Source organism: Sceloporus undulatus, chromosome 4, assembly GCF_019175285.1.
Source record: "Sceloporus undulatus isolate JIND9_A2432 ecotype Alabama chromosome 4, SceUnd_v1.1, whole genome shotgun sequence".
Classification (NCBI taxonomy): Eukaryota; Metazoa; Chordata; class Lepidosauria; order Squamata; family Phrynosomatidae; genus Sceloporus; species Sceloporus undulatus.
The window spans coordinates 242,754,420-242,781,255 of record NC_056525.1 but is presented as its reverse complement, the minus strand read 5'-3'; the positions used below and the strand labels follow the sequence as shown (position 1 = coordinate 242,781,255).

The window sequence follows — 26,836 nt, the reverse complement described above, 5'->3', positions numbered from 1 at the left end:
AGATGCCTGCCTCATTCTCCACCATGCTGGATGTCTATAGGCTCCATTTGCCTCCTTCCCTTTTTGCAACTTGAAGTGGCTGAAAACCATTTCCAGTTTTCAAAACAGATTATTTTGAGTGCCATTATGGTGGCAGAGCTGGAATATCATTAAAATGGATGACTATGCCCGCTAGAGCTGTCAAATGTACAATTGTCCATTTTGGATTGGAGCTTTTGGGGGAGATTTGGGCTGTGGGATGGCTCTGGGGGGTCTCTGTTGGCTGCCATGCTGGCTTCAATGGGTCAAATGTGGCCCATGGGCTACTTGATTCTCACTCCCCAACTCTAGGAAAAGAAACAGATCCAAAATTTCCTATCTATGACCATCAGGATATAACTTTCAGCCACATTATTGATCTCCCTAAAAAGTGAGCCTGACAGAGGTAAAACTAATGTAAGCTACATAGGAACATCTTCATGCATGAAAGATTAAATGCTTGAAGGATGGCAACACAGTGGTTCCAACACAATGTACCAGGGAGGTCAATAATTTGGTTTTGTCTTATTTCACACACTCTGCTACAAACTTGTACTAGTTTTCTAGTTTGGATAAACTTTGGGGGGGGATACCTCAGAGTATATATAGCATATGCACACATGTCTCTAAAGACATGTCATGGTGACCGGGGTGACCAGACATCCTACTTTTCCAGGACATGTCTTACATTTCAACCTTCTGTCCAAGAGGAATTCCAAAATTTCCTCCATTTTGAGCAGAATTAAAAGCATGAATTTACATTTCTATGAATATTTTGAGCTTTTATTTTGTGATGTCCTCCATTTTTCTTGAATGTCCCACATTTTTATAGTTCCTTTGTGGTGAAGAACTCTGGTTACCCTGCATGTAACTAGCCTCTGTAGTTGCGAGGTTGGACACTGGAGAATGCTCCTGTGCCTTTAATAGTTTTAAAGAAGAGAGGATTTCATCTGGTGTTGCTTGTCATGCAACCAGGTAAGAAACAGCACCTGCTAAAAATTTTTTGACATAACCAGTAAAGGGACAGGAGCCTTCTCCAGTTTTCACTCTGGCAAATACAGAACTGTCATCTTGCTTTCTCTCTTCTGTAGACTTGCTTCCTCTTAAGATTAAAAAGAAATTTTACGATGGGATGTACCTGTTGCACAATAACTGCACTGCAAACACCATAGAAGCCAACATTCCTTGTGTTTTGCTTATTGTAGGAAAATGGCTAACCTTCCCTCATTACCCTAAGCAATTTAGGCCTCTTACCCCCTTCCTCTTCTAATGTATGTTTAAGCCCTATAAAAAGGCATGACACATTGGGTCTTTTATTAACACAGTCCTGTACTGTACTAAAAAAGACTAGGTTAGATTTCACCCAGAATAACTTCCCTGTGAATACTGCGAGCATGAAGCTGGCTCCTCTAAACTGCCCCTTAGTTACATAGTTTAGTATCTACATGAAAGGAATAAGAATTTTGGAAACTTTGATTGCAGAATATTGTCAGCCCCAATTGTTTTACTCTGAATCCTAACAGTATTCTCATCTCATCCTTTGAATCAGTTGAGAGTCATTTTGCCCCGCTTGCATAGCAATTCAAACACATTTTTGTACACACACTTGGAATTCCCCCTGTCCTGATATACACATTTTGACAGCCAGCATGATGCAGTGGGTTGAGCATTGGACTATGACTCTGACCAACAGAGTTCAAATCTGTTCTCGGCCATGAAACCCTCTCGGTGACCCTGGGCAAGTCACACTATCTCAGACTCAGAGCATGGCAATGGCAAGCCCACTCTGACGGAATTTGCCAAGGTTCACCATAAGTCAGAAATAACTTGAAGGACCCAACAACAACAATACACATTTTACATGCACTTTTCCTTCAATACAAAACATATTTGTATCTGTTTATTTAACTGTACACATTTTCAAGACAGCCAGCATGGTATAATAGTTTCAGGCTCTGGAAACCAGAGTTCAAATCTCTACTCAGCCATAGAAAATCACTGTGTGACCTTAGGCAAGTCACACTCTCTCAGCCTCAGAGAAAGGCAAAGGCAAGCCCTCTCTGAACAAATCTTGCCAAGAAAGCTCCATGATAAGTTCATGTTAGGGTCAACATAAATCAGAAACAATTTGAAGGCACACAAGAACATTTTTTAGAATGTTACACTATTTTGCACATAACCACCCCCCCAAGAAATGAGCAGCAGACTCCAAAATGGGGCACATTTTCAATGTCAATATATTTTCAGAGGTGCTTGGCAATTTGCTTAAACTTTTCCTTTCTAAAAGTATTTCATGAAATTCATCATACATGGAACCTGTAGATTCAATTTGGATTATACTTTTGAGGTTGTCATTCAGTTACACTTACCTGGAACAGGAAGAGAACCTTTTCAGAATATTATAGAACGATAGTCTAGTAATCTTTGAAATTTATCTTTTTAATAATATTTATTAACATATTCATTTCAAGTACATCAAGGGAATAAATTGCATGTTAAAATAATATAAAATGGTAAATTTTCCAACTTCGTTGATTCCGACAATTTTCCATATTTGTCTATTACAGTTTCCTTCATTCCCCCACCTCTTCCCCCAATATTACAGTTTAAATAATAATCTTTACATCTCCTATGACCAACCATGTTCCGATTGATTTCTAACTCTTTTTATATTTTCTTATTTCTGTGGTACTACTTTATCTGATATTCCTTTTTCTAACCCCCTCAGGCTTATATCATACAGGTTTTACACCTTTAAATAATAGATATTATTTCTCACTATCTTTCTTTCCCATTTTTTCTTATCCACTGAACACAAAGGCTGGGAAGCATTTGTCAACATAAATTTAGCTTTATTTGGTATTTTAACAACCTTATACTTCCAGAGTCAAACCAAGTTCCTTGTCTTTACTCCACAGTATCATTTATTTCTAATATCGCTATCTATCCTGGTTTGACTGATGTGATTTGCTTGTTCTTAATTTCCTAGGTTGGGGCTCTTTAAAGTTTAAATGCCTAAATTAGTTCCCATAGTTGCCACTTTACCCTGTTTGTTAAACATAAAAATCAGTACTTTCTCACAGTCTTTTTTCAGTCCTTTATTTTGATCTGAGTTCAATTTTGTTGGTAACAGGTCCGTTTCCATCATTTCATACAGTTTTACTAGCCATTCTTCTATCCCCAATGCAGTGAGGATTATTGTAATCTGAAATTTAGAAGGTATGCATTAACTCTACTCCTCATCCCCTAAGAATGAAGAAAGCAAATAGACAGTGAGAGTCTCCTCTTGTGAATAAGCCAGCATCCCCACTGCAGAAATAATGCAGTTTGACATTGCTTTAAAAGCCATGGCTCAATGCTATGGAATCCTGGAATTTGTATGCTTTTTCTGGCATCAAAGCTCACAAAACTACAAATCTCAGAATTCCATAGCACTGATCCAGAGCAGTTTAAGTGGTGTCAAACTGCATTATTTCTGCAGTGAGGATTAGTTGGAAGACTATATCCAATGGACTTAAGTTATAGGAGGACAGAATTCAAGTGAACAGAGAGGAATGTCTTGTCTTCAAGTGCGGTTCAACAATGGAGCCAATTGTCCAGATAAGTATCGGCACTCACCATTTTCTGGAAATGCTAGAACTATAGCTCTTCCAGTTTAAGCAGGTGATTGGAGTAGTTGGCATACTAAGCCTTTTCCAGTTATGAGTTCATGAGTTGCATTAGATATTGTAAATATGTGAATTAGCTGTGATTCTAAGGGGCCATGGACATAGTATATAATTTTCTTGAAACTCAGCATTATGCAGAAGTCAATGGTCATCGGTTAAGCGACATTACTGATCTTCCCAAAAAGGAACGTTGGCATAACTAAAACTATTCTAAATCACATAGGAGAATCTTTCACACAGTCCATTGGTACACATGGTTGCAATGCAGTGTAACAGGGAGCTTCGTAATTTGGTTTTGCGAAAGTACAGACTGGGAGTTTTGTCCAGGTAAAGAACTGACTTCCAGTTTCACATACCCTGGACCAAATTTATATTAGCTTTCTGGAAGGCTGTGTGTATAAACTTTAAAGGACAAAAAATACATCAGAATATATATAGCATGGGTGAAATATTTGTATTTCATTTTCAAGTCCTTTTTATTTCTCTGTGGGGTAAGGAGAGATTTGGATTTTTTTTATTTTTTTATTTTTTGGAAAACACCTATTTTCAAGGTACCATCTGTACCCATTTGTACCCACCTCCATGGAAACAAGCCCAACTCACTCCCATTCTGTATCTTCTCACCTCCCCAATCATGTGCAGAATAGCCTTTATGAGGGCCGGCCTAAATGATTGAAAAATCATATTTTCAAATTTAATATATTTTTTTAAAACCCTGTGAAACCTTGATAATGCTAGTAGTAAATGGCACATATTTGACCTAACACGACAAACTGTGTCCTGAAAAATGGTATCTGTTTGGGTTTGGTTCCAGGATCCCCCAGGGATACAAAAATCTGTGGATGCTCATCCCATTATATACAATGGTGTAGTAAAATGGTGTCCCTTATATAGAATGACAAAATCAATGTTTGCTTTTTTGGATATATTTTTTAAAAATATTCTCAAGCCATGGATGGTTGAATCTGTGGAAGCTGAATCTGTGGACAAATATACACAGACAGGTGAAGCAGCCATGTCTTATCTCTTGTCAAAATGACTAGTTCTATTTTTTCTCTGTATAGCATTTTTTAAAAATGGCAGAAGATGACTGCATGATTCAGTTGTTTAAAATGAGCCCCTGTTTAAGCCTGGTAGTAATTTGGGAACTGGCTTGGGAAGTGTGATGGGGATATTCTAGTTCTTCCATAGCTTCATTGTTTGTGAGTAGAGGGAGAGATTGAAGCTTTATAAAAGGCATGAAAATGTTGTGTTATTCCATTCCCCTGGATGGGGCATTCCATTTGGTTTAGCCCTCTGACTCCATGTGTCTGTCTGCAGCAGGCAAAAATATATTGAGTCTCAGCTGGCCCTTGCTGTGGAATTTCAGAGCTGCTGCTCTGTCAGGGGACCATTAATAGCTCTTCTAAAGCCATCGTATCTGATTATATACGCAAGAGATCAATGCATGTGAGTTCTAACTAAGTATATTTTGGGGAGCATGGGATTGTTCTGCATAACAACAACAACAAAAAAGGAGAACAACCCCTCCCCCCCATATTTTGTTTCTTCTGTGTTTTCTTCTCTAGATGACAAAAAGTACAATTTAATGTACACTGGGATAAGTTCGGTAATATTTCTTCAGGGCCAGGAAGATAAAATTAACTAAGGACAAGATGATGATGATGATGATGATGATTAATCTAACATTTATCCCAAGGCCATATAAGAATACTAAACAAGGCTCAATATGTTGCTAACATTACAATGTCCCAGGTGACTACTTGTTAAGTCAAAGGACTCTGTGGGAGCATAAAACAGGAGGAGAACTGAGGATAGTGACTAGAGAGAGATGGTGAAGAATATCTATCTTGGCTCATTTATAATTTTTGAGGGTGAGGTTGTTGTAGTTGTAGACAGACTGTTAATGTGCTATATCTCAGATCCTGTTGGATACATTGACCAGGAATGGCATTCACCACATTTTGTGCCCATATTTCATTTTACTTGATTCAAGAGTGTGGCTGGACTCATTATTACCTTACATAGAATAGGACTTCAGCAACCCAGGGGCTTATCTGTTGTTTGACTCATCTGTTTATGGAACATAGACCTCATTCCTAATTGTATGATATTTGCTGTGAACCGCCCTGATGCTTCGAAGGGCGATATACAAATAAAGTTTATTATTTATTTATTTATTTATTCCTGAGTCAGGATTTGTGCATACCCTCCAACTTTTTACACTTGTGGCCAAGCAACATCAGAGTGTGGTCAAGGTGGCAAAAGGCCTCAAGGAAGAACACACAAGTTAGGAGAAACTAGAGGAGTTTGCTTTTGTGTGCACCTAAAGAGAAGGACAAGGGTCTGCCCTCTCCTCTTATATAAGAGCCATTTAGAGCTGCCTTTGGTGGATCACATCTTATCCTGCACTTCAGCCAAATATCTTGATTTGGTCCCGGTGGTGTAGAATTAAAACTATTTAACAAACAAGCCTGATAAGAATTACTTCTCAATGCTAATCTAATTTTTCAAGCAGGATAATGAGATAAGTGATAAAATTCTAATATTTGGCCCAGAATAGACAGGCCTTTGAGGAGCCCTCGTCACATGTGAGGGTTGCCTGGTGGGCAGAGCGCCCACATGCATGGCAACCCTTGCACGTGACAGGGGTGCTGCAGCTGCTGCACGCCACAAGACACGGTGCATAATGGTGACATCGCAGCTGCACCGCATCTGGTGATGGGGCTGCAACGTCACTGTGCCGTCTCTGGCACTTTGTGGTGTCACAGTGCTGCCGCAAAAAGGAGCTGCTTCCAGGTGCTCCTTTTTGCTTTGCAGCAGTGCCGTGCAATTTGGTTGCTGTGGCGCTCCTGCGGAGCAAAGAGAGGCTCTGAGGAGGCGCCTCTTTCTGGCGGTGTATACCCTGCCTTAGTTGTGGTTGTTAGCTGTCTTCAAGTGAATTTTGACCTATGGCGGCTCTATGAATGAGAGATTTCCAAGTTGTCCTATCCTCCGCCACCCTGTTCAGCTCTTGCAGATTCATGGCCCTGGCCTCTCTGTTTGCATCCATCAATCTGGTAGATGGTCTTCCTCTTTTCCCACAGCCCTCAACATTACCAGGCATTATTGTTAGAAGTAACTAAGGACTACAACTACAACATCTTGATCAAATGCGGGGCTAAGACTAACATTATAACACCCCCCCCCCCCGGTATCATTTTTAACACCTTTGCCTGATGAAGAAGCCAGTGGAGCTTCAAATGCTTGCAGCATGTATAATGTGCATTTTGGTTGTCCCAATAAAGGAATCACTGTCTTGTGGATTTTGGATAATACTGTACTTTGCTATATATCCAACACAGCTACCCATATTTTTAAAATAGCTGCTTTAGTGCTTCTGGTTATTTTGATCATAACAGTACTAGGGTAAGTTTACATGGTGCTATTTTGCAAAGACTTCTAAACCACATGGCAACCCCCATCCCACACACTTATCATCATCTTTACACTTATAAAATAAGTCTTCAACATTCTTGTTTTCATTTGCATCAGGATTGTCTAGCTTCTGTGGCAGGAAAAAGCATATTATGAATTGTAGATAGTTATTCTAATAGCCTTCCTCTTTCAACTAGGTTGACATTGAATCCAGCCTTGTGATATTACAAGATGGACCAGGATTAAATTTTCCAAATTACTAAGCATGAGGAATTGTCTTCATAAATTAGGCACTGGAACTCCGTTTTGGCAAAGATGTAGTTTACTGCAGAAATGTTTTTAGCTCTCATGGTGTTGTTAGGACACCTGCTGGAAAGGAGTTGAAATACACCAGTAAGAGAAGCTGTCTGTAAACAGACCTATTCTTTCTTTTGTTTTTTAAACTGTCATACTGTTTTGGAAAGTTTCAGGATGAATTTATGTCCTTGAAACATGAACGCTTTCCAGCCTGACATGTCTTTCCTTGCCAGAACTGAAACCTAGCTCTGCACTTCATTCCTCCTTAACTAATGCATCTATCAGAAGGTACCTGACCATCTACCATCTCATATATCCAAATCCTGTGTTGGAATTACCCCCCTTCCCCCAGAAAACCACCAACCAAAATACATTTAAGATATTTTTACTTTGAGATAAAATATTACACTTAAGTGATAAAAATGTAAATAATCCACAGGGACTGATCCACTCAAGTCCCTATCAGGCTGAGCTCTAGGATTGCCAGTATAAAACAAAGCCATCTATATAACAGTGATATCATGTGGAAGATGGAACAAACATGTTTTTGGTTCCTTCAGAAAGCAGAAGATGAACCAATGGATTAAAACTAAAATAAAAGAGAGTCCACCTAATATTAAGCATAACTTCTTTACTGCAAGAGCAGTTCAGCATTGGAACAGTTGCAGTTTGATGGGTATCTTTCAGGTGTTCTTTAGTTGTGTGTTTCTGCATGGCAGGCATGGACTAGATGGCCCTTGTGGTCCCTTCCAAACTATAAGATTCTGTGGTTCTAGGATAACATACAGATTATTGCTTGTAAATGGTGTGTGTGTGTGTGTGTGTGTGTAAATAAAGCAAATGAATGAATGCAAAGCAAACAGATTCATACCAGAAATTAAGAGAAAATTCATCAGGCACTATTATGCTTCTGTCATCCCAAATGGCAGAAGGGAGATGAAGAAAAGAGTGGCGGAAAGGGCTGGGCTCAGAGGAAGCTCTGTCTCCCAAATCCTCTACAGCAACTATTTAAACAAGGAAGTCAAACAGGACATGGGAGAAACAGAAGCTATTACGTGTAAACTGAGGCCTTGTGGCATGGATATGGAGCATAATGTTTTACGCATGAGGCTGCCAAGCACTACAAACTACAATACTTCGGTTGTTAGCTTGTATCACATTTTTACTGGCTGTTTTCCCCCTTGGGAGTTAGGAAGAAGAGGAAATGGGACAATTAAGCTCCATCTTTACTTGTAGCATAAAACTGGGAAAACGTTAGACCGATATACCCTCCAACATTTCAAAAATGAAAACCTAGTACTTCAGGCCAAGCAACACCAGATTCTGGTCAAGATGGCAAGAATGCACAAGCTAGGAGAGCCTGCAGCAGTTTGCTTTTTCCTGAGCCTCTGATGACTTAATTGAGCAACTGGAAGACTAGAATTACTACACAGTTTGTAACAATAAACGTAAGCTGAGGACAAAGGGGGAAAGAGGGAAGGGAAGGGAGAAACTGGGACATTTAAAAGCAGCTAAAGAGAGTGGGATGGTGGAGAATTAACCAGGGCAAATCAGGACATTTAGATAGTATGGACCAAACCACTTTAAATTGCATATAGATGGTCATACTATATATTTCTTCCTGCAGCATCAGTAGACCCAGTATATAGATCCAAGGCTGGTTTCCTCACAATGCTACCAGTGTTCATGCTGACTGGGATATTCTGAGAGTCGTAGCCCAACAAAGTAACTTTTCCAAGCTCTGGTTTGTACATGTCAGTATGATCCAGTCACTCCCCCCCCCCCTCACCTTTCCTCAAAGCAACTTCAAGCTGTTTCTGTAAGCCCTGAGAAATTTAGAATAGTTATGAGCCTACCTTGTCAGAACAAATATCTCAGGGCAATTTGTGCCATATGTTTTGCTGCTGCTTGAACGGCCTTCTGATTTTGAACTCCTTCTGCCTGCTCCACTTTCCCCAATTCACCTCTTGTCTTTGCACAAGAAGTGAGATTTGTTGTTTTGGGGTTTTGTTTTGCTTTGCGTAGAAAGCACACCATCTTACACAGGATGGCGCAACCAGCGTTGAGCAGGTATGAGCACAGCTGGGGCAAAAGCTGTTGGATGAGTCTGCAACTTTTTCACAATGTTTGGTCAATTCAGGTCGGAAGGAACTATCATAAACAAGCCTCCCAACAAGGCACAAGTCTAACATGGAAGCAAGAGAGGCCAGCCCCAGGGATAATTTCCGGTCTGCTGCTCTGAACATACTGTCAAAGATGGACTCATTTCAACCTAAATAATGTGGTAATCTTCCCCCTTCTGACAACTGGGGCTGAGCCTGCAACAAAGACCTTTTAATCTGCTCTTTCAAACACTGGTGAACTCTGTGTTGCTTTGTCTGTGTACAGTCTGCAGGCCCTCGAGGAAAACAGGGGAGAGGAAGCACTATCCATAAGAAAGAATGTACAGTTGGGAAACCATTTCCTCTATTTTTCCCAAGTCCTTCTCCTGCCCCCATAGATAGGTGACACCATAACCTTATACTTGCTTTGAATTCCCTTTATTTCTCTGTTTTGCTTTGTTTTTGGTTCTTTACCTAGACATGGATTTATAGAATAACTCCCACCGTGGAAGGGGGAGAAAGGAGAAAACTCTGATGGAGAAGGAGGGAGTCATGTTCCTTGCAAGAAGATATCAGATCCCTTCTCTCTTGATACTTTTGCTACTTCTGTGGGGCGGAGAGAACACTCAGGCTCAAAGAGCAGGTAAGTGCAAACATCATTTGCAAAAGAAATGTAACAGGGGCATAGTACCAAAGACAACATAACTTTTACTATAGCCTTGTTGGGTGCATGGGAAATGTTGCACAGGATCTGTCAGTAGTTGGAGCACTGTTGTATAGGAAGCTTGAACTTCTACCACATGCCAGATTGCCAGATCTCAGTCCCTGGCCTTTCTTCTGTTGTCTATCCTGGAGTAAGGATAGGGATATCATGATGAGTGTGGTACTTTGAAAAGTGTGTGTGCGTGTGTGTATGTGCGTGTGTGTACTTTCATCATTTGTTAGACTTGGAGTTTTATATTTGAATGACACATTCTGTGCAATTGTGGTTGATGCCTAATGTGCCATGCTTAATGAGATTACCACATCCCACCTCCTATGTCACCTAGATCTTAGGCTTTGGTCCTGAAATTCACATTAATAGTCCTGATCTTGAACTCTGAACTCTGCTTTCTCATAGATTTTGCTTTAGTGCAGCATTTCTCCACAGTCTACTTGTGGCCCTTGTAGCCAGTTGCTAAGTAGTCTTCTCTTAATTTAATGGAAAGGGATCTGGTAGTATTTTTGAGACTTAGGCCCTGTACACACCAGTCATTAGGGCCAGCATGAGGGCAGAGTTGGGGCATAGTGTCCTCATGACACATGCTCAAATCCGCCCCCCCGCCGGGTGTCCTGATGCCGCATGCTACTCCACATGGCAAGCGGCATCATGGCATTCCTCTGGCACTGCGTCCATATGACGCAGCACCAAAAGAGTGCCTTATAGCTGTGGAAATGCAGCTATGGTATCCTTTTGAGTGTGAAAAAAGGAGTATAGCTGTGGAAATGCAGCTATGGTGGCCCTCAAAAGGCCAGATCAGTGCTGTGGCATGATGTTGCTGTGGCCCTGAACCAGCTAGGAAAGGGGTGGCATTGCACCGTCTCTCTCTGTAGAAGAAGTTTCAGTAATATTTAAAAAATCCACCAGTGATACCTTTATTGGAACAACAAAATGCACAATATACATGTTGCAAGCTTTTGCATCTCCACTGGCTTCTTCATCAGGCAAGGTGTTTAAAACCATACAGGAGAAAAAAATTGAAATGTTAGTCATAAGCCTGTATTTTGCATTTTTTCTTAGTGCAAGAGGTATGCACCACTTCCTTCTGGCTATGTGGCTACTGGGTGATTCTCAAAGTCCAGGAAATTTAACATCCATTTGCCACACAAAAAGATACTTTCTTTGCAATCCAGTGTGTCTCCATCTTTTGTGAGGCCACAGGCCCCTTTGTTAGGCAGAGGACACTGAATTTCTCAAGAAGTCTTCATGATTTTACATCAGGAAAACCTTAGGTGGTGTTGAAGTAAAATATGCCAACCCAGTCCCACTTTTGGGACTGCAAAAGAAATTGTAGCATAAGTTTTCATAGACTTAGTCTACTTCCACAGAAGCTATGCATCTGCCATAAATTTATGGTATGTTGTCAATTCCTATAGAAAGCTGCCCTGATCTAATGGAATTGCTATTTTGCACACCTTAGAACTTACTTCTTTATGTGATGGAAGGCATTTCAAGAGAAGATTATGGAACGCTAGGGATCTATGACCCCAACCTCTTTGTAAGTGATGTTAGTTATGATCAACATTTCTTTAGGGAAATGTGCCACCACTGCTGGGCCTCATTGAATGATATGTGATAAATATCTGAGTAGCTAATTTGTAACCTTTGCTTTATATCATTATTCATTCTCTGAATGGAATAATTTAAATATAAGACTCTTATATTTCAGGATGATAAGTTGTTCTCCCAAAATGTTGTCATGGGGTGTGGTCCTTGGCTTTTTTCCCAATGACTTGCCTCCCCCCCCCCTTTTTGTGTGTGTGTGTGTGTGTGTGTGTGTGTGTGAGTTAGAGAAAGAGTTTCATGACAACTGAATTATCTTTATCTAAGGAATTTGTTCTCCAATTCAATGAATCACTCTGTTGTCAAGACTCTCGATTTGTTTTCTTTTAAAGAAAAAATCCTGTAAAAGTTTTCATGCTTGAAAAGGAAAACATTTCTTCAGGCAAACAATAAATAAAAGATAATAATGGCCTTTTAAAGTGAAAACATGGAATGCCAATTGCTTGCGATTAGAGTCAGCTAAGGCACATTGAAGGCAGGCAACTTTTGATCTGCCAAGGGTTTTTACAGCATGTTGCATCAAAGGGGAATGGAAGGTGGGGGAACAGAGAGCAGTCTGTTAAGATTTCAAAGGAAAATAGTTGCCTCATAGACATGCAGACAGAGTAGGCGAAAGGGTTGAACCAAGGCATAGTAGCTGCAACACAAACATACAGAGCGGGTTTGCATAATAAAGCAAAAACTGTGTTTGAATCTACTTTAGATCTTTTACAACTTTGACAGCAGACTCACTATGGGTCTCCAAGGTGGAACATGTTCTGCACACAAGAGAGATGGCAGCTAGCAAGAAGTTCCCTCAAAAGGCGGGATGCTGAACAGAAATGTATCTGGAGCTGCTGATGCTGGTGACTGCTTTCCTCTACCATATCTCAACAGCTTCTCATGTTTCCCATGCAGGTTGTAAGAATGTTCACTACGATCTCATCTTCATCTTGGATACCTCCTCCAGTGTGGGCAAAGAGGACTTTGAGAAGGTTCGCCAATGGGTAGCTAATTTAGTAGACACCTTTGAGGTTGGACCAGACAAAACTCGCGTTGGTGTCATCCGCTATAGTGATAGACCAACCACTGAGTTTGACCTTGGAAGATACCAAACTTGGGAAGAAATCAAGGAGGCTGCAAAGAACATCAAATATTATGGAGGCAATACAAACACGGGTGATGCCTTGAGGTACATTAATAGATACAGCTTTTCTGCAGAGGCTGGTGGAAGGCCAAGTGACAGCGCTATCAAAAAAGTAGCTATCCTTCTAACTGATGGTCGGAGCCAGGATTACGTCTTGGATCCAGCCACTGCAGCACATAAAGCAGGAATCAGGATCTTTGCTGTGGGTGTTGGAGAGGCACTTAAAGAAGAACTGGATGAGATGGCATCTGAGCCTAAATCTGCCCATGTCTTCCATGTGTCTGATTACAATGCCATTGATAAGATTCGTGGAAAGCTGAGGAGGAGGCTTTGTGAGAGTAAGTAAGAAAACCCCTTATTTGTCGCAAAACAATGCGCAATATATAAAGGTATTTGGTACTCGGAAGTCCTTCACAGATATCAGGTTGGTAATTTTATTGCAAAATCTCTGTATATATTTATTATTTCTGTCTAACAGTTTCAATATATATCTGATTCATTGCGCAACCCTGTTATCCTGAATTTAAATCAACAGTCAGACTGAAGTCAGTGGATCTTTATGTCTGTTACTGTGATCTTGAACTGAAGGACATCATTTCAACTGGATATAATTCTAAATCATCTCTGTACCTCATATGTGACAGAATTGTAATATCACTACATGGGAACTTTCCCTCATTTTATACTTGCTATTTGCACAAAATAAGTCATCACATAGAGAGTTACAGCTATCATCATAGATTGATGAAGAACAACCTTCAGAACAGAGAAAAGAAAAGAAAATATTGACTGCTTTAAAAAAATATATCCAGTTCATCACTAAAACTCTGTACAAAGTGATTTTGTAGCAATTTTGAGATTAGCTGAAAACAAAGTTGGTAGCATGAGTTTTTGTAGACTACCAACTCCTTTCTTTCAGTTAGTCACAAAGGTGCTACATGATCCCTTTGCATACTGATTTTCCAAACTAAAATGGCTATATCTTTGAATCTGATAAAACTGTTAGGGAAAAAAGGGAGTTTATCTTTCAGGTTTCTGTCATAGAATGGCAATTGGAAGAGACCACAAAGGCCATCTATTCCAATTCACTGTGAACTGGAAATATATAACTAAAGCATTTTCAGTCCAACCAGAGGTCTATCCAGTCTCTGTTTAAAGACCTTCAAAACACAGTACATCACTCTCCAAGGCAGTCTATTCCACTATCAAACAGCTCAGTAAGCAGAATTCCCTTTGGAATTAAAGACAAGCAAACAAAAGATCTATGTGGAAAAAAATGTGCACAAAACCTCTTTAGGCTGTGGGAGAAAATGTATACAAAAATGCGTTAAAAAGGCTATATATTAGGGAAAATGCATACTAAAATATGTGAAAAGTTCCCTGCAGGAAACAATGTACATAATTTCACAGTCTGATATGAAACAAGGACGGGATGAAAATGCAGGTTGGGCTCAAAGGAACACAACAAAACAGGGTGTGAGGTTTACCCTGTAGCTGCATTAAAGCTTTTCATGCACACACACACACTTTTTTTTCCCTGTGACACTGCAGGGAAAAACGGAGGCAGGAGGGTATGGCAGATATTGGGACTGTGGATGAGGCAGGAGAGAGATATTTGCTAAGAAAAGAATCTGCTGAGCTGAAGCCAACTGTTGTAGATTTAGGGTGAAGGAAAAAGTCTTAAGAAAAGTAAGAGTTAATTCAAGGATATAATTAGTCTCCTGTCCTGAGCTCAGGTTTAGAGTATGATTGTTTAAAGTAGTTAGAACTACTTCAAACCCAGTTATCTCTTGGTAATCCCTGGTTACCAAGTGTATGTAGCAGGTGGTGCATAGGAAGAGGGAGCCACAAGCATTTTTTAAAAACTCCACAATGAAGATTTGACCATACATACTTTGATTTCAGAAGGATGCAAATGGGGAAACTGAGTTAGGGCTGCTTAAAAACTGCAATATCACTGTCTTCTTGAGCATACAGTGTCTTTATAGGAGTGATGTTCTCATGTTTTCTATAGAGGCATCATATGATTTTAAAAAATGATACTATGAGGCATTAAATGATTTTTCATTGAGGCATTGGAAGTTAAGGCACATATGACATTTTTTCTCCTAAGAAAGGATCTGTGTTGGATAACTAAGAGGCTGTACAGACCGGTACTATGAGCCGGCATCAGAGTGGAGTGGGGGTGTGGTGACTACACGCCTCATGCCCTGACACCACCCCCAAAGCGGCATCATGCAGCCCATCTGACCACATGGTGGGCAGAGTTGAGGCATTTCAGCACACGCTGTGCTGAAGAAATGCCAAAAAAAAAAAAAAAAAAACCCCCACCACCATGGCGGCAAGGGTGCCCTTTTCCCAGTACTAAAAGAATAGCATTCTGCTGTCCCTTTTTGCACTGTGAACCAGCTGGGCTGGAGGCATGGGGTGCAGTTGGCACGGCCCCAACCCAGCAAGCAAAGGGGTGGTAGCAAGCCTCTCCTTAGGCACCATCTGATTAGCCCCCAAATCAGGGATGGTGAGTGAGATCTGAGAAGTCCTCATGCTTCCCCCTGCCCTTTTTGGTACAGCCTCCCTGATCCAACTAGGATGGCAATTTTATCATGTCTGAGGCTGCATCTGCACTGCAGAAATAATCTAGATTGACTAATTACCATGGCTCAGTGCTACGGAATCCTGGGATTTGTAGTTTGATTTGGCACCAGAGCTCTCTGACAGAGAAAGCTAAACATCTCTCAGAACTGCAATTCCCAGAATTCTATAGCACTGAGCCATGGCAGTTTATCAACATGGATTATTTCTACACTGCAAATGCAGACTAAGAGTCACCTGGGCTGTTCTATGACTGGCTAAGCCTTTCTTCATCTCAAACTAAGCAGACTTTAAATCAAGTTTTAATATATCTTGAATTTTGTCAAACATAGAATTTGGGGGCAAGCCTTGTGGAAAACTAATCTTTCTGTCTTCAGTTAGGTTTTACTCCAAGGTAAAATGCACAAATTTTATGCATCTTTGACAAGAAAGAAGTCTATAAAACATTTTTACATACCCTGGTCCTAGTATTGCTGTCCAAATGAGGAATTCACCCACCAAAAAGTCCTGAAATGTGAAAAATCATCAAAAATGTAGAAAATCATTGTAATTTCACCCAGTAGGGAGAATACTTTTGAAATTTTTCATTCCTGAATACAGAAATGAAATATTTGAAGACTTCTATGTGTACTCAAGATAAGAAAAACTACACTTGGTCTTCAGTTTAATTATAAGGAAGAGAAAATGATTGTTTGTGTATATGTGTGAGAGAGAATCCACACTTTGGTCACAGTATCTCTCTTTCAATGTAATGATTTGTCTCCTCTATTTTCTTGATCTTCAGAAGCCTAGAGAAAAGAGTTTCCATCCTTTGCCCATAAAGTGGGCTATTTTCACAACCTCTTCATTCATGTATACCACTGTCTGCATTGTTATTTGTTTGTACGTTGTCCAGCAGAGTCCTTACTACATCTGTACAAAGTAATGTGAGACATCCAGAGTGAACTATGGAAACACATAGTGTTGTAATCCATGACAGATGTCATGGTGATAAACACCACATAAGAGTTGACACATGCATTCAGTATGTAACTATAAGGTATTTTTACCCTTGGGGTCTGTCAACATACCAAACTGTACTTAACCATCTTGATTGAGTGATGACTTTTCATGACAGCAGAAGGATAATGTATGACTAATTATTTTTTTTAAAAAAAATCATATCTGTTTTGAGTGATTTTCCCAATTAGTTTTGTTAACTTTTTAACTAGTATCTGCAGCTGTATCTTAAACAACAGCTGCTTTATTATGTGCTACCCTTCCCCAGTTGTTCATGGTAAACACAAAATGGTTTCTTATCCTACAATTAATCTTGAAGGTAGCCTACTTTCCAAAATGATGATCCTTGCCGTGTTGTTGTTTTCAGGTGATAATGGCTTTATTCTTGTTGTACCAATTAACTTGTGTTGATGTGAAATATTTATACCTGAAAAGTTTCACAGAATAGCTTATACATCAACAAAAATGAAACAGACTTCTTTCTTTAGCATCCAAACAATGATACCTTTATTGGGCCAGCCAAAATGCACAATTACATGTTGCAAGCTTTTGAAGTCTTCAGGCTGGCACCTCCCCATTTGGCCATGTAGTCACTGGTAGCTTTTCAAATTCAAGGAAATTTAATATCCATTTGCAATTCAAAGAAGATGTTTCCTTGGAAATTCAACATGTCTCCTTCCTCTGTGAAGCCACATGCTCCTATGTAGGTAGAGAACACTGAATTTCTCAAGAAGTCTTCATGTTTTGTATCACAAAACTTTAAATGGTGTAGCGGTAAAGCATTGCTTTACCTTTGTTGGAGGCAGAAGCCTCAGATAGCAAAGTTTCAGTGCACTGGCTCTCTCTTGCCCTCTGATGGCTAAAACGTGGTATCTTGAAATCTAAAAATCATCTGGGGTAGCCATGTTGGCCATATAGCAAATCCAATAACATCCAAACAATGATACTTTGGAGGCACATAACAAAAACAAAAGCACACAGAGTTGAACACTGTGTGTTTAGAATAATATGACAACATTCCCACCTCTGGTTAAGTCAGTTTTTAGTTCAGTATACACAAATGTCCTTTTAGGAAGAGAAAAGGACAATGATTTTCATACTCATACCAAGTAGCTCCCATGTTTGAGTGCCATGCATTTCCACCTGTAAAAGGACATGCAATGCTAGCCCTACAATAATGTGCTTTCCTGGAGGAGTGAAGTTCCTGGAAAGCTAATTTTTAGAAGACTGAGGAGATCATCATATGGGGGACGGGACATCTTTGTCCCGTTTTTGTCCTGTCCTTCCCATGTGATCACGGGAAGGATTTTCAGATGACATCACACTGATCTGGACATTCTTCCATCCAGGAAGCGCCAATGACACCAATTGGCTGAAATACTTTCATATGGTGTTGTGCTGATCCTGTCATTATCCAGTCAGTGAAGTGGAATTGTCCTGTCCTTGCCCTTCATTTTGTATTAATGGAAGAACCCACTAATGCAATTCCACTTCACTGACAAGTCAATGACAGGGTCGGTGCGACATGTGAGAATGTCTTTCTCACAACTGGTGTCATGGATGGAATAAGAACAAGTTTCACTCCCGTTCCCTGTCTGATAATCTCCTGAATATAATGGCATGCTGGACATCCTCCATTAGGCAGGTTTTTTTTTGGGGGGGGGGTGAGCTTTCCATCCATAGGGGATGGGAATGTAGGACTTTGTTCTTTCTTCCTTGCTTTCTCCCCACTAGTAATATATAAGCCTTAGACAGCCTTTGGAATTCATCCTGCAGTGCTTTCTAATCTCAGACCTTGTTTTGCTTAACATGTGGTTTACATACACATGGCAATTAAAGTCGATTAGATTGAACTGGCCAGCTAAGAATATTTCTTCCTCCTCTCTGTGGTACAGCATAATGCTTGTTTTGGAGTGGATGGGTTATTTATGTTATTTAAAATTGCAGGTCGCATGTCCCAAGTTCCCCTGAGAGCTCTTGAAGTTACACCCAAAGGTTAGATTTCATACTTTCAGACAGTGTGATAATCTGCAGATTTTAAAGTTATGGTTTTGCACACCATAGAACCATGCACAAATAATTTGATGGACTGTGCATGGTTTAGTTAATTATGTAAGTCATTAAGATAGAAGTCCCTCTTCCAAATTGCAGGCAAGACAAATAACAGTAAACAGTCAAGCAAAAATAAATACAGTTGAAACATGGAAGCTGATTAAAAGGACATAAGATTTGTAGAAAGCCTCAGACCCCCTGCCCAACTCCCTGGAGGCCCTCCAGCTTATTCAGCAGCAGGAGAGGGAAATGCTGCAGAAACAAAACCCTTCAATTGTTCAATGGGTGGGTGAAACTGATCAATATGTTTGGCTGTTCATTGGCCAATTTTGGGGATCTTTGCCCTGTCAGAATGATATGGAAATTACAATTGGCCCTCATAGCCTTCACAATAGCTGGTTTTAAGAATCCATTCATCACTTTATTTATAGCCCACCTTTTCCCCAGGGTGGGACTCAAAGCATGCTCACTTCTTGTTGTGTGCCTTTAAATCATTTCCAACTTTAGGCAATGCTGAGGGATGCAGTGGCTTAGTGGTTAAGATGCCAGTTGTGATGGTTAGAAGATTGGAAGTCTGGCAATTCAAGGCCTAAGTGCCATATGATGTGGTGAGCTCCTGTCATTAGTACCAACTTCTACCAGCAGCATTCAAATGCAAGCAGATAAAGAGGTATCACTTCAGTGGGAAGGTAACAGCATTTGGTGCAGTCATGCTGGCCACATGACCACCACAGCAGGCCTCAGGCAATTATAGCTCTTCGGCTTAGTAATGGAAATGATCACCACCCCCTACAGTTGGTTATCTAGACATTCATGACAAGGGACCACATTACCTTTATTTTAGGGGATTCACTTGGAAAGATTTGTTCAGCGGTGGTTTACCTTTGCCTTCCTCTGAGGCTGGGAGTGTGTGACTTTGCCCAAGCTCACCCAGTGGGTGTTCATGGCCAAGTAGAGATTTCATCCCTGTTCACTAGAGTCATAGTCCAGTGCTCAAACCACTTCACCATATTGGTTCATGGATGCTTGCTACTGCCATGGAAAGTATGAACCACAAAGACCCATTGAGAAACAAAAGGGTGATAAATTGAAGATTATGACAGGATTATGCAGTCAGAAAGCTTTATGTCATAGAATCATACAATCATAGAATCACTGTTAGAAGCAACCATAAGGGCCAACCCCCTGCCATGCAGGAAATCATAATCAAACATCCCTGACAGATGGCCACCAGCTTCTGTTTAAAGACCTCCAAAGAAGGAGACTCCACCACTTTCTGTGTCCCACTCTCTAACAGCTCTTATTCTCAGGAAGTTCCTCCTAGTGTTAACGTGGAATCTCCATGCCTGTTGCTTGCATCTATTGTTCTGAGTCCTATTCTCTGAAGCAGCAGAAAAAAAGGCTTGCTCCATCCTCAGGGTGACACTCCTTCAAATACTTAAACGGGGCTATCATATCACCTTTTAACCTTCTCTTCTCCAGACTAAACATACCCAGCTTCCTAAGTCTTTCCTCATAAGGCATGGTTTCCTGGCCCTTCACCACTTTGGTCACCCTACTCTGGACAATTTGTCAACATCCTTTATGCATTGTGGTGCCTGAAACTGGACACAGTATTCCAGGAGAGGCCTGGCCAAAGCCAAATAAAGTGGCACTATTACTTCCCTTGATCTAGACACTATACTTCTATTGATGCAGCCTAAAATCACATTGACTTTTTTTGGCTGCTGTATTACACTGTTGACTCATGTTCAACTTGTGGTCTACTTGGACTCCTAGATCCCTTTCACGCGTAGTCTCCTTAAATCAGGTGTCCCTCAACGTATTAATCAACATATCTCAATGTATTAAGGCTTCCTGTAGGACAAGAAAGGGCACTAGGCATGGGGGGGGGGGAGGCAGTTTTATGGACTCTTTTTGGTGGAAAAATCCATTTGCACAGAAATCCTTGAGAATACACACACACTTGCACCAAACATAACAAAAGAACAGTGGACAACATCCAATAAAATTGAGAAGAGAAAAAGAAAACACATCTCAGGTTTCTAGAAAATGGGCTTCATTGGCTAACTAGTAGCCCAATACCTATTGGCCTAGAGATATAAATAACTAAACTGCCATAATACATATGAGTTTCTTATGCCCTGTACACATCCACTAAGGGAACACCAACTGTCAAATGATAGCATGTAATTAAAAATTGAAGGAATGTTTGTATGTGTGTGCATGTCTGTGCATGTGTTTATGAACAGGTGTTTAAAAATAGATTATACTAAAGGGCATTTAGATGTATCTGGGCTATGTGGAAAGTTACTGCCTGAAAACTCAGGCAGATTTCAAAAGGATGGAAAACACGGAGTTTCTTCTTTCCTACTGAAAGGAATCAATTTTTTTAAAATATTGCAGTTCCTTTCAGCTCCCCTTTCAGCAGAGTTCTTCAGTAAAGTTAAAAAATTGCCCCCCCCAAAAAAAACCCCTCTACAGCTCCCTATATGAGGCCATTGAGGTTTTTTAGATAATAAAAATCATCTCAGCATTTTAATACACCCTACACACATTAAAACCTGATGTTTTTTGCACATAATAATAATAATAATAATAATAATAATAATAATAATAATAATAATAATAGGATTTATTTATATGCCACCCAATCACTGGGAATCCAGGCAGCTTATAACAGATGGGTCCCTACCCTCAGGCTTACAATCTAAAAAGACACGACACAAAAGGAGAAGGGAATGGTGAGGAGGGGGAGAGGATCAGGTCCAGCATTCTTCTCTCCCTCTGAGGCCTGGACCAAGGCAGATGGAATGGAGAGAGGCCTCTTCTTCTACAGGCTAGCCCTGGTGGAGCTGGGCCTTCCTGGTCAACTCCCTCATAGGCCAGAGGATGGCAGTTATGGAGGGAGGAGTCTCTTCTTCCAAGCTAGCCCTGATGGAGTTGGGCCTGCCTGGTCAACTCCCTCATAGGCCAGATGATGACAGTTATGGAAGGAGGGGTCTCTTCTTCCAGGCCAACCCTGATGGAGCTGGGCCTGCCTGGTCAACTCCCTCATAGGCCAGAGGATGACAGTAATGGAAGGAGGGGTCTCTTCTTCCAGGCCAACCCTGATGGAGCTGGGCCTGCCTGGTCAACTCCCTCATAGGCCAGAAGATGACAGTTATGGAGGGGGAGGGAGGAGTCTCTTCTTCCAGGCTAGCCCTGATGGAAGACAGTTCATTGTGCAGAGTACCCTCTCAGTTTTCTCCAACAGGAAAAAAAACTTTTGAAATTCTGGTGTGAGGAAAGAATGATGTATTGAAAAGCATGACATTTCTACAAAGCACTGCAATATGAAATCTGGCCCTTCCATTCTTCTGCCCTGTTTTAAAAACAGAGTAGCTAGAGCATGTCAGGAAAAAGCCACATGGGATATATAGTCACAAGAAATATAATATGTATTGAATGTATTTGAAACTACATGACACAGCAAAAGTTATTGATTGTCACACAGGTGTTTAAGTAATGTAATTATGAGAGTCCTGAAAGCAAGGACCTATGAGCAATACAAAGTGAAAAGTGCAAATTGATATCACCTGAGAGTCATTGAGTGGACAGTAATGTATGATGCATGTGGGGCTAGATTGAGCCAAGTATGGTTTGTCAATCATAATGTATGTAAACGCCCAGGAGGTGGCAACTGTATAATGAATAGAGAGACAAATGTCTCTATAAGCAATATGTATGGCAATACTTTTTGTGGGTATAGGAGTATGTAGTGTGGGTATTGAGGAGTATAGTAGAGTGGATTTTGTGAGTAGTGGAGTGTTTGTGCATAGTGTTATATTAGAATAAAAGTAGATCTTTTTATAAGAAGACTACTGTGTTGACTGGTGGTCTTGAGAGCAGAACAAGAACCAGCAGGACTGCAGAGAGTTGGAAGAACACTTCAGCCAATTCTCAGAGCTACTGGTCAAACTGGTTGTTCTTCCTCGACCAGGGTGGTGAGAGTGAAAGCCAGGAGAAGAGCTGCAACTCCCATCATCCCTAACAAGGGTTATGGGCCCAGACCAGTTACTGGAACACCCCAGCATCCACAGGAAGCTGACTTTCCTGGAAGAGAAAGAAGTTTTGTGGACGACCGATCAGAGCAAGCTGTGTATCGCTGCACTGGTATCTCGTGAGTGAAGTGTTTTGTGTTTTGGAAAAGCCCGAGACGAGGCAGCTGTGCAAACTCAGGAAGGACTTTGCCAAATTGAGTCACTGCACAAATAAGTGGAAGTGTTGAAGTTAGCAAGTTAAAATCCACAATTACTCCACCTGGAAAGTTTATGCACAGTCACTACTGATTAAAGAAGGTTTATGGGCTACAGTCGAGACGGGGCTAGCAGCCGATGCAAATGCAGCCGCCAAAGAAAGAGATAGCAAGGAAAAGCATGCTTGTATTTGATGCTCGAGGAGGACATGATAAACGATGTGAGAGTAAGGGCTCCGCAAAAGAAGTTTGGGGACTCTTGAAAGGCTACATACTCCAACTACAGCTTTTGCCAAAATGCTTTGGTCTAAAAGAATCTATAGACAAAAGTGACTAAGGACAGTGTGTAATTGAACATTTAAAGAAAATGCAAAACCTGTTTGTGGAGGCAGATTAAGAGGTGTCCAATAAGCAAAGAACAGCAATGTTACATCCTATTAGAGTCTTAGACAGTTCACTGGGACTCAATCACTAACAGTCTTCAGATCTGCCTGAGACTGAACTAAGCAGAGACTTGTAGTAGCAAGAATTTGGAGGAAAATCAGAGAAGAGTGTCTGAAAAAGAAGACTCACAGAAATCAGCACCAAGACTACCCCAGGCTCCTGAGTTAAGAGAACACCAAGAGCAGCTCCCGCGAGAGAAAAACGACGTTGTTCCACTGTGGAAAGGCAGGACATTTGCAAAAGAAAAACTGTCAACAATTGGCTGCTGACCAGTACAGACAGAGAGTAACAGACTGCAGACGCCGGAACTTTCAACAACACAGACAGAACAAGCGACATTTTTTCAGGGGCAGTTACAACAAGAAGGAACGTGCCACAATGTAAAAGAGAACATAGAAAAGATTTCTATGGTTAATGATTCTGGTGCAACCCAGTAATTGTGTAATGACATTTAGTTAATTGAAAATAGGAAATCTGCCAATACTAATGCAGTAATTTCTAGCTAATGGCAATGAAGTAAGTTTCAGTTAAGAAATGGGATCTGTTTACATTCCGGGGTTAAACACGAGTTAAATGTGTACATGTGAGAGAGTTGGAAAACAATTTATATCAGTCAGTAGATTAACAGACCAGGACTCACTGTAATTTTTGAAAGAATCTTTGGCAAGATAAGTTAAATGGGTGAGCTTTGGCGGAATAGGGCCAAAGAAAGATAGCTTTATTTCCTAGAGGAAAGTCTTGATAATTACAATTAGAAAATGAACAATGTAGATAATGTTCCGTTACCAAGGATTGTATGACATGAGTTTACATAGAAAATTTGGCCATGCAAGCTTTAAATGCTTAAAGAACCTAATCAGTATGTTGCCGTGATCTGGAGTGGCAGACTGAAAAATCATTTGGATTGTACCATTTGTAGTTCAAGTGAAAATTAAGTCATATATCTGTGCAAAAAAGACAAAAGAATTGCACGAAGACCTTTTGAATTTGTACATGCTGACGTTGCCCAAGCAAGCTGTTTATCTATAGGAGGATGAAGTATTATTTGGTAATGTAGACAGATACACTAGATTTACATTTGTCAGAATACTGAAAAATAAGTCAGACGCTGGGCAAAACTTAAAATCTTGGATAAGAATGGTTTGAAAGAAAATTTGATTTCAGAGTAGGACACAATTATAAAACTGATAGAGGCGGGAATTTTATCTAATGAAATTGATTTATTGGTTCCAAAAGGTTGGCATACACCACACACCACAACAATCCTGCATGTCCTAGTGAGGTGGGCTTGCAGAGAGAAAGATTCAAGAAATCAAAAAGTTAACTGCTTGTATGAATGGCTGGACGCGGGTGTAAGTGATATTTTTGGGGTGAAGCTGTTTTGACAGCAGTACCATTACCAATGGCTCTATCATTCGCAGTATAGATGATATTCCTTATAGAGTCCTATATGGTAGAATTCCTAATTTTAAATACCTAAGGAATCTTTGGTAATATGCATATGTGTACACACCTGCATGCTTAGAAACAAGGTGAACCCAGGAGTAGAAGATGATGTTTTTGGGGTATTCTGGAAACAGTTACAAATTCTATTGGAGGAAAAGAGTAGACATTCAAGATCTGCCATTTTGAAAGATATGCTGGTTGGGAAAACTCATGCAATAAGGAAGGTTTGTGAAGTTAGGCAACTCAAGTGAGGCAGAGACTCAGACCCAAAGCCAAGCATCTCAGGAAATGGAGGGGTTATAGTAAAACAGAAGAACCATCCACAAGTAGCAGTGATAGCTCCTCAGATAGTGAAATGTCCCAGACCAAAAACTACACGCATGACAGAGGACAAGAGATTCAGTAAGAAAGCCACAACTTCCAGTGTAGACAGAGATGAGGAAGAGAGAGGCAGACAACAGAGTTGTACCTAGAACGTAGTCAAAGAACTAGAAAATCTCCTGAACAGATTTGTGGTGAACCAATGCAAAAGCCTGTTTAGTCTTTGAAGAACGAAAAGTTTTGCTGAGATAGAAAATTTTCCTAGAGAGGAAACAGGAGAAATGGTGTGAAGCAATGAGTGTGAATTTTGATTGCTTGGAAGGAAAGATGTTTTTGAATAATAGAAAGGGGACCCAAGGATAGAAAAGTCATTGGTTGCAGTGGGTTTTATAAAAGGAAAGGACATGCCTGATGGTAGTGTGAAATAAGGCAAGGTTGGTAGCAAAAGGCTTTTCACGGAACAGTTTGAAAATTATGACAAACTTTTTTTCTCAACCGCAAAAGCAGAGGTTTAAGGATGGTATTAGCAAGTGCAGGAAAGAGAGATCTGATTGTAGAGCATTTTTGATTTTGGACGGCTTATTTAAATGCCAATGTTAAAGAAGAGATTTCATGGAGCAACCTCAAGGTTTTGAAGTAGGTGGGTAGTCAGAATGTATATACAGGTTGAAGAAAGCATTGTACGGTCTCAAGCAAAGTGCAAGAGCTTGGAATTTATGCCATGATGAATGTGGAGAAGTTAGGTTACAAGAGAAGTGTTGCAGATGCTTGTGTATACACAAAAGGAGATGTAATTTTATTGTCTGATGGGACGATTTGTGCGTTGCAGCCAAATCAAAGAGAAAGAAATTGAGTTGGTGAAAAATGAATTGTCAAAGAAATTTGCGTTGAAAGATTTAGGTAGTTGAAGTCTTACTTGGGATAATGTAGAATGGGACTGAAGAGGGCAATTGTTTGCTGAGTCAAAGCAAGAAATTGAAAGGTTAATGAGAAATGTGGTTTACAGAGTGCAAAGTTGTGGAAAACTCCGATGACTACACAAGTTTTGTGTCAGAGGAAGTACACAGAGCTTTTGAGGATAAAAGATTGTTTAGAAGTGTTGTTGGATCTTTACAGTTTATTTCTAGCCATACCGGACCAGCACATCTCGTACCGGTTCATGTTGTGGCAAGAAGAGTGAACGACCCTGTGATGGCTGGGTCTCCAGCCATCTGGAACTGTCTCCCTGAACACAAAGGGTTAATCTGGGAGGAGGCATGCTAATGAGAGATGACATCACATGCTAAGGAGCTGTGACATCATAGCTGATGTAAGTCTAACTGACCATCAGAGGAGGGATCCGCGAGATTCAAGACTTTCTATGGGAAATCTTTAAAAGGACTCTGCAGCCATGCGGTCTTTGTCTCTCCCTTGATCTTCTTCTGAGGGGGATGCCAGATGCTGTCTCTTTGAGTCTGGAAGGCACAGACTCAGGGGAATGCAGGTCGAGAGGCCAGGGGCCCTCCCTGCTCCAGGAACTCAAAAGGACTACAAATCCCATCTTCTGTGAGTAGTTAGGAATGTGTTAGCTAGTGCGTTTAGGCCTTTTTGTTTATTTTCAACAATGGCTTGTCTGGAAGGAATTCTGTAACTATGTTCTTCGACCTGCAATGCAAAGGGGGCTTTTGCAAGAGTGTTATAACATTCTTTCTATCTTATTACTATCCCTTTTTAAAATAAATTTATTTCTTAAAAAGCATCTGCTATCTCTATCTCTATACACGTGCCTAGACTCGGGCTATTGAAATAGATCTC

At 40.5% G+C, this 26,836-nt stretch overlaps 1 protein-coding gene across 1 annotated transcript in view; it reads left to right on the top strand.

The window, feature by feature from the left end:
• Positions 1–26,836, top strand: part of COL22A1 (collagen type XXII alpha 1 chain) — a 236,856-nt gene that overhangs the window by 24,980 nt on the left and 185,040 nt on the right. Inside the window, exons 2-3 of the mRNA XM_042466288.1 lie at positions 9,981–10,145; positions 12,723–13,289. Of these exons, the coding sequence (XP_042322222.1) occupies positions 10,037–10,145; positions 12,723–13,289 (676 nt within the window). The 5' untranslated portion in view covers positions 9,981–10,036. The remainder of the gene's footprint in view (positions 1–9,980; positions 10,146–12,722; positions 13,290–26,836) is intronic.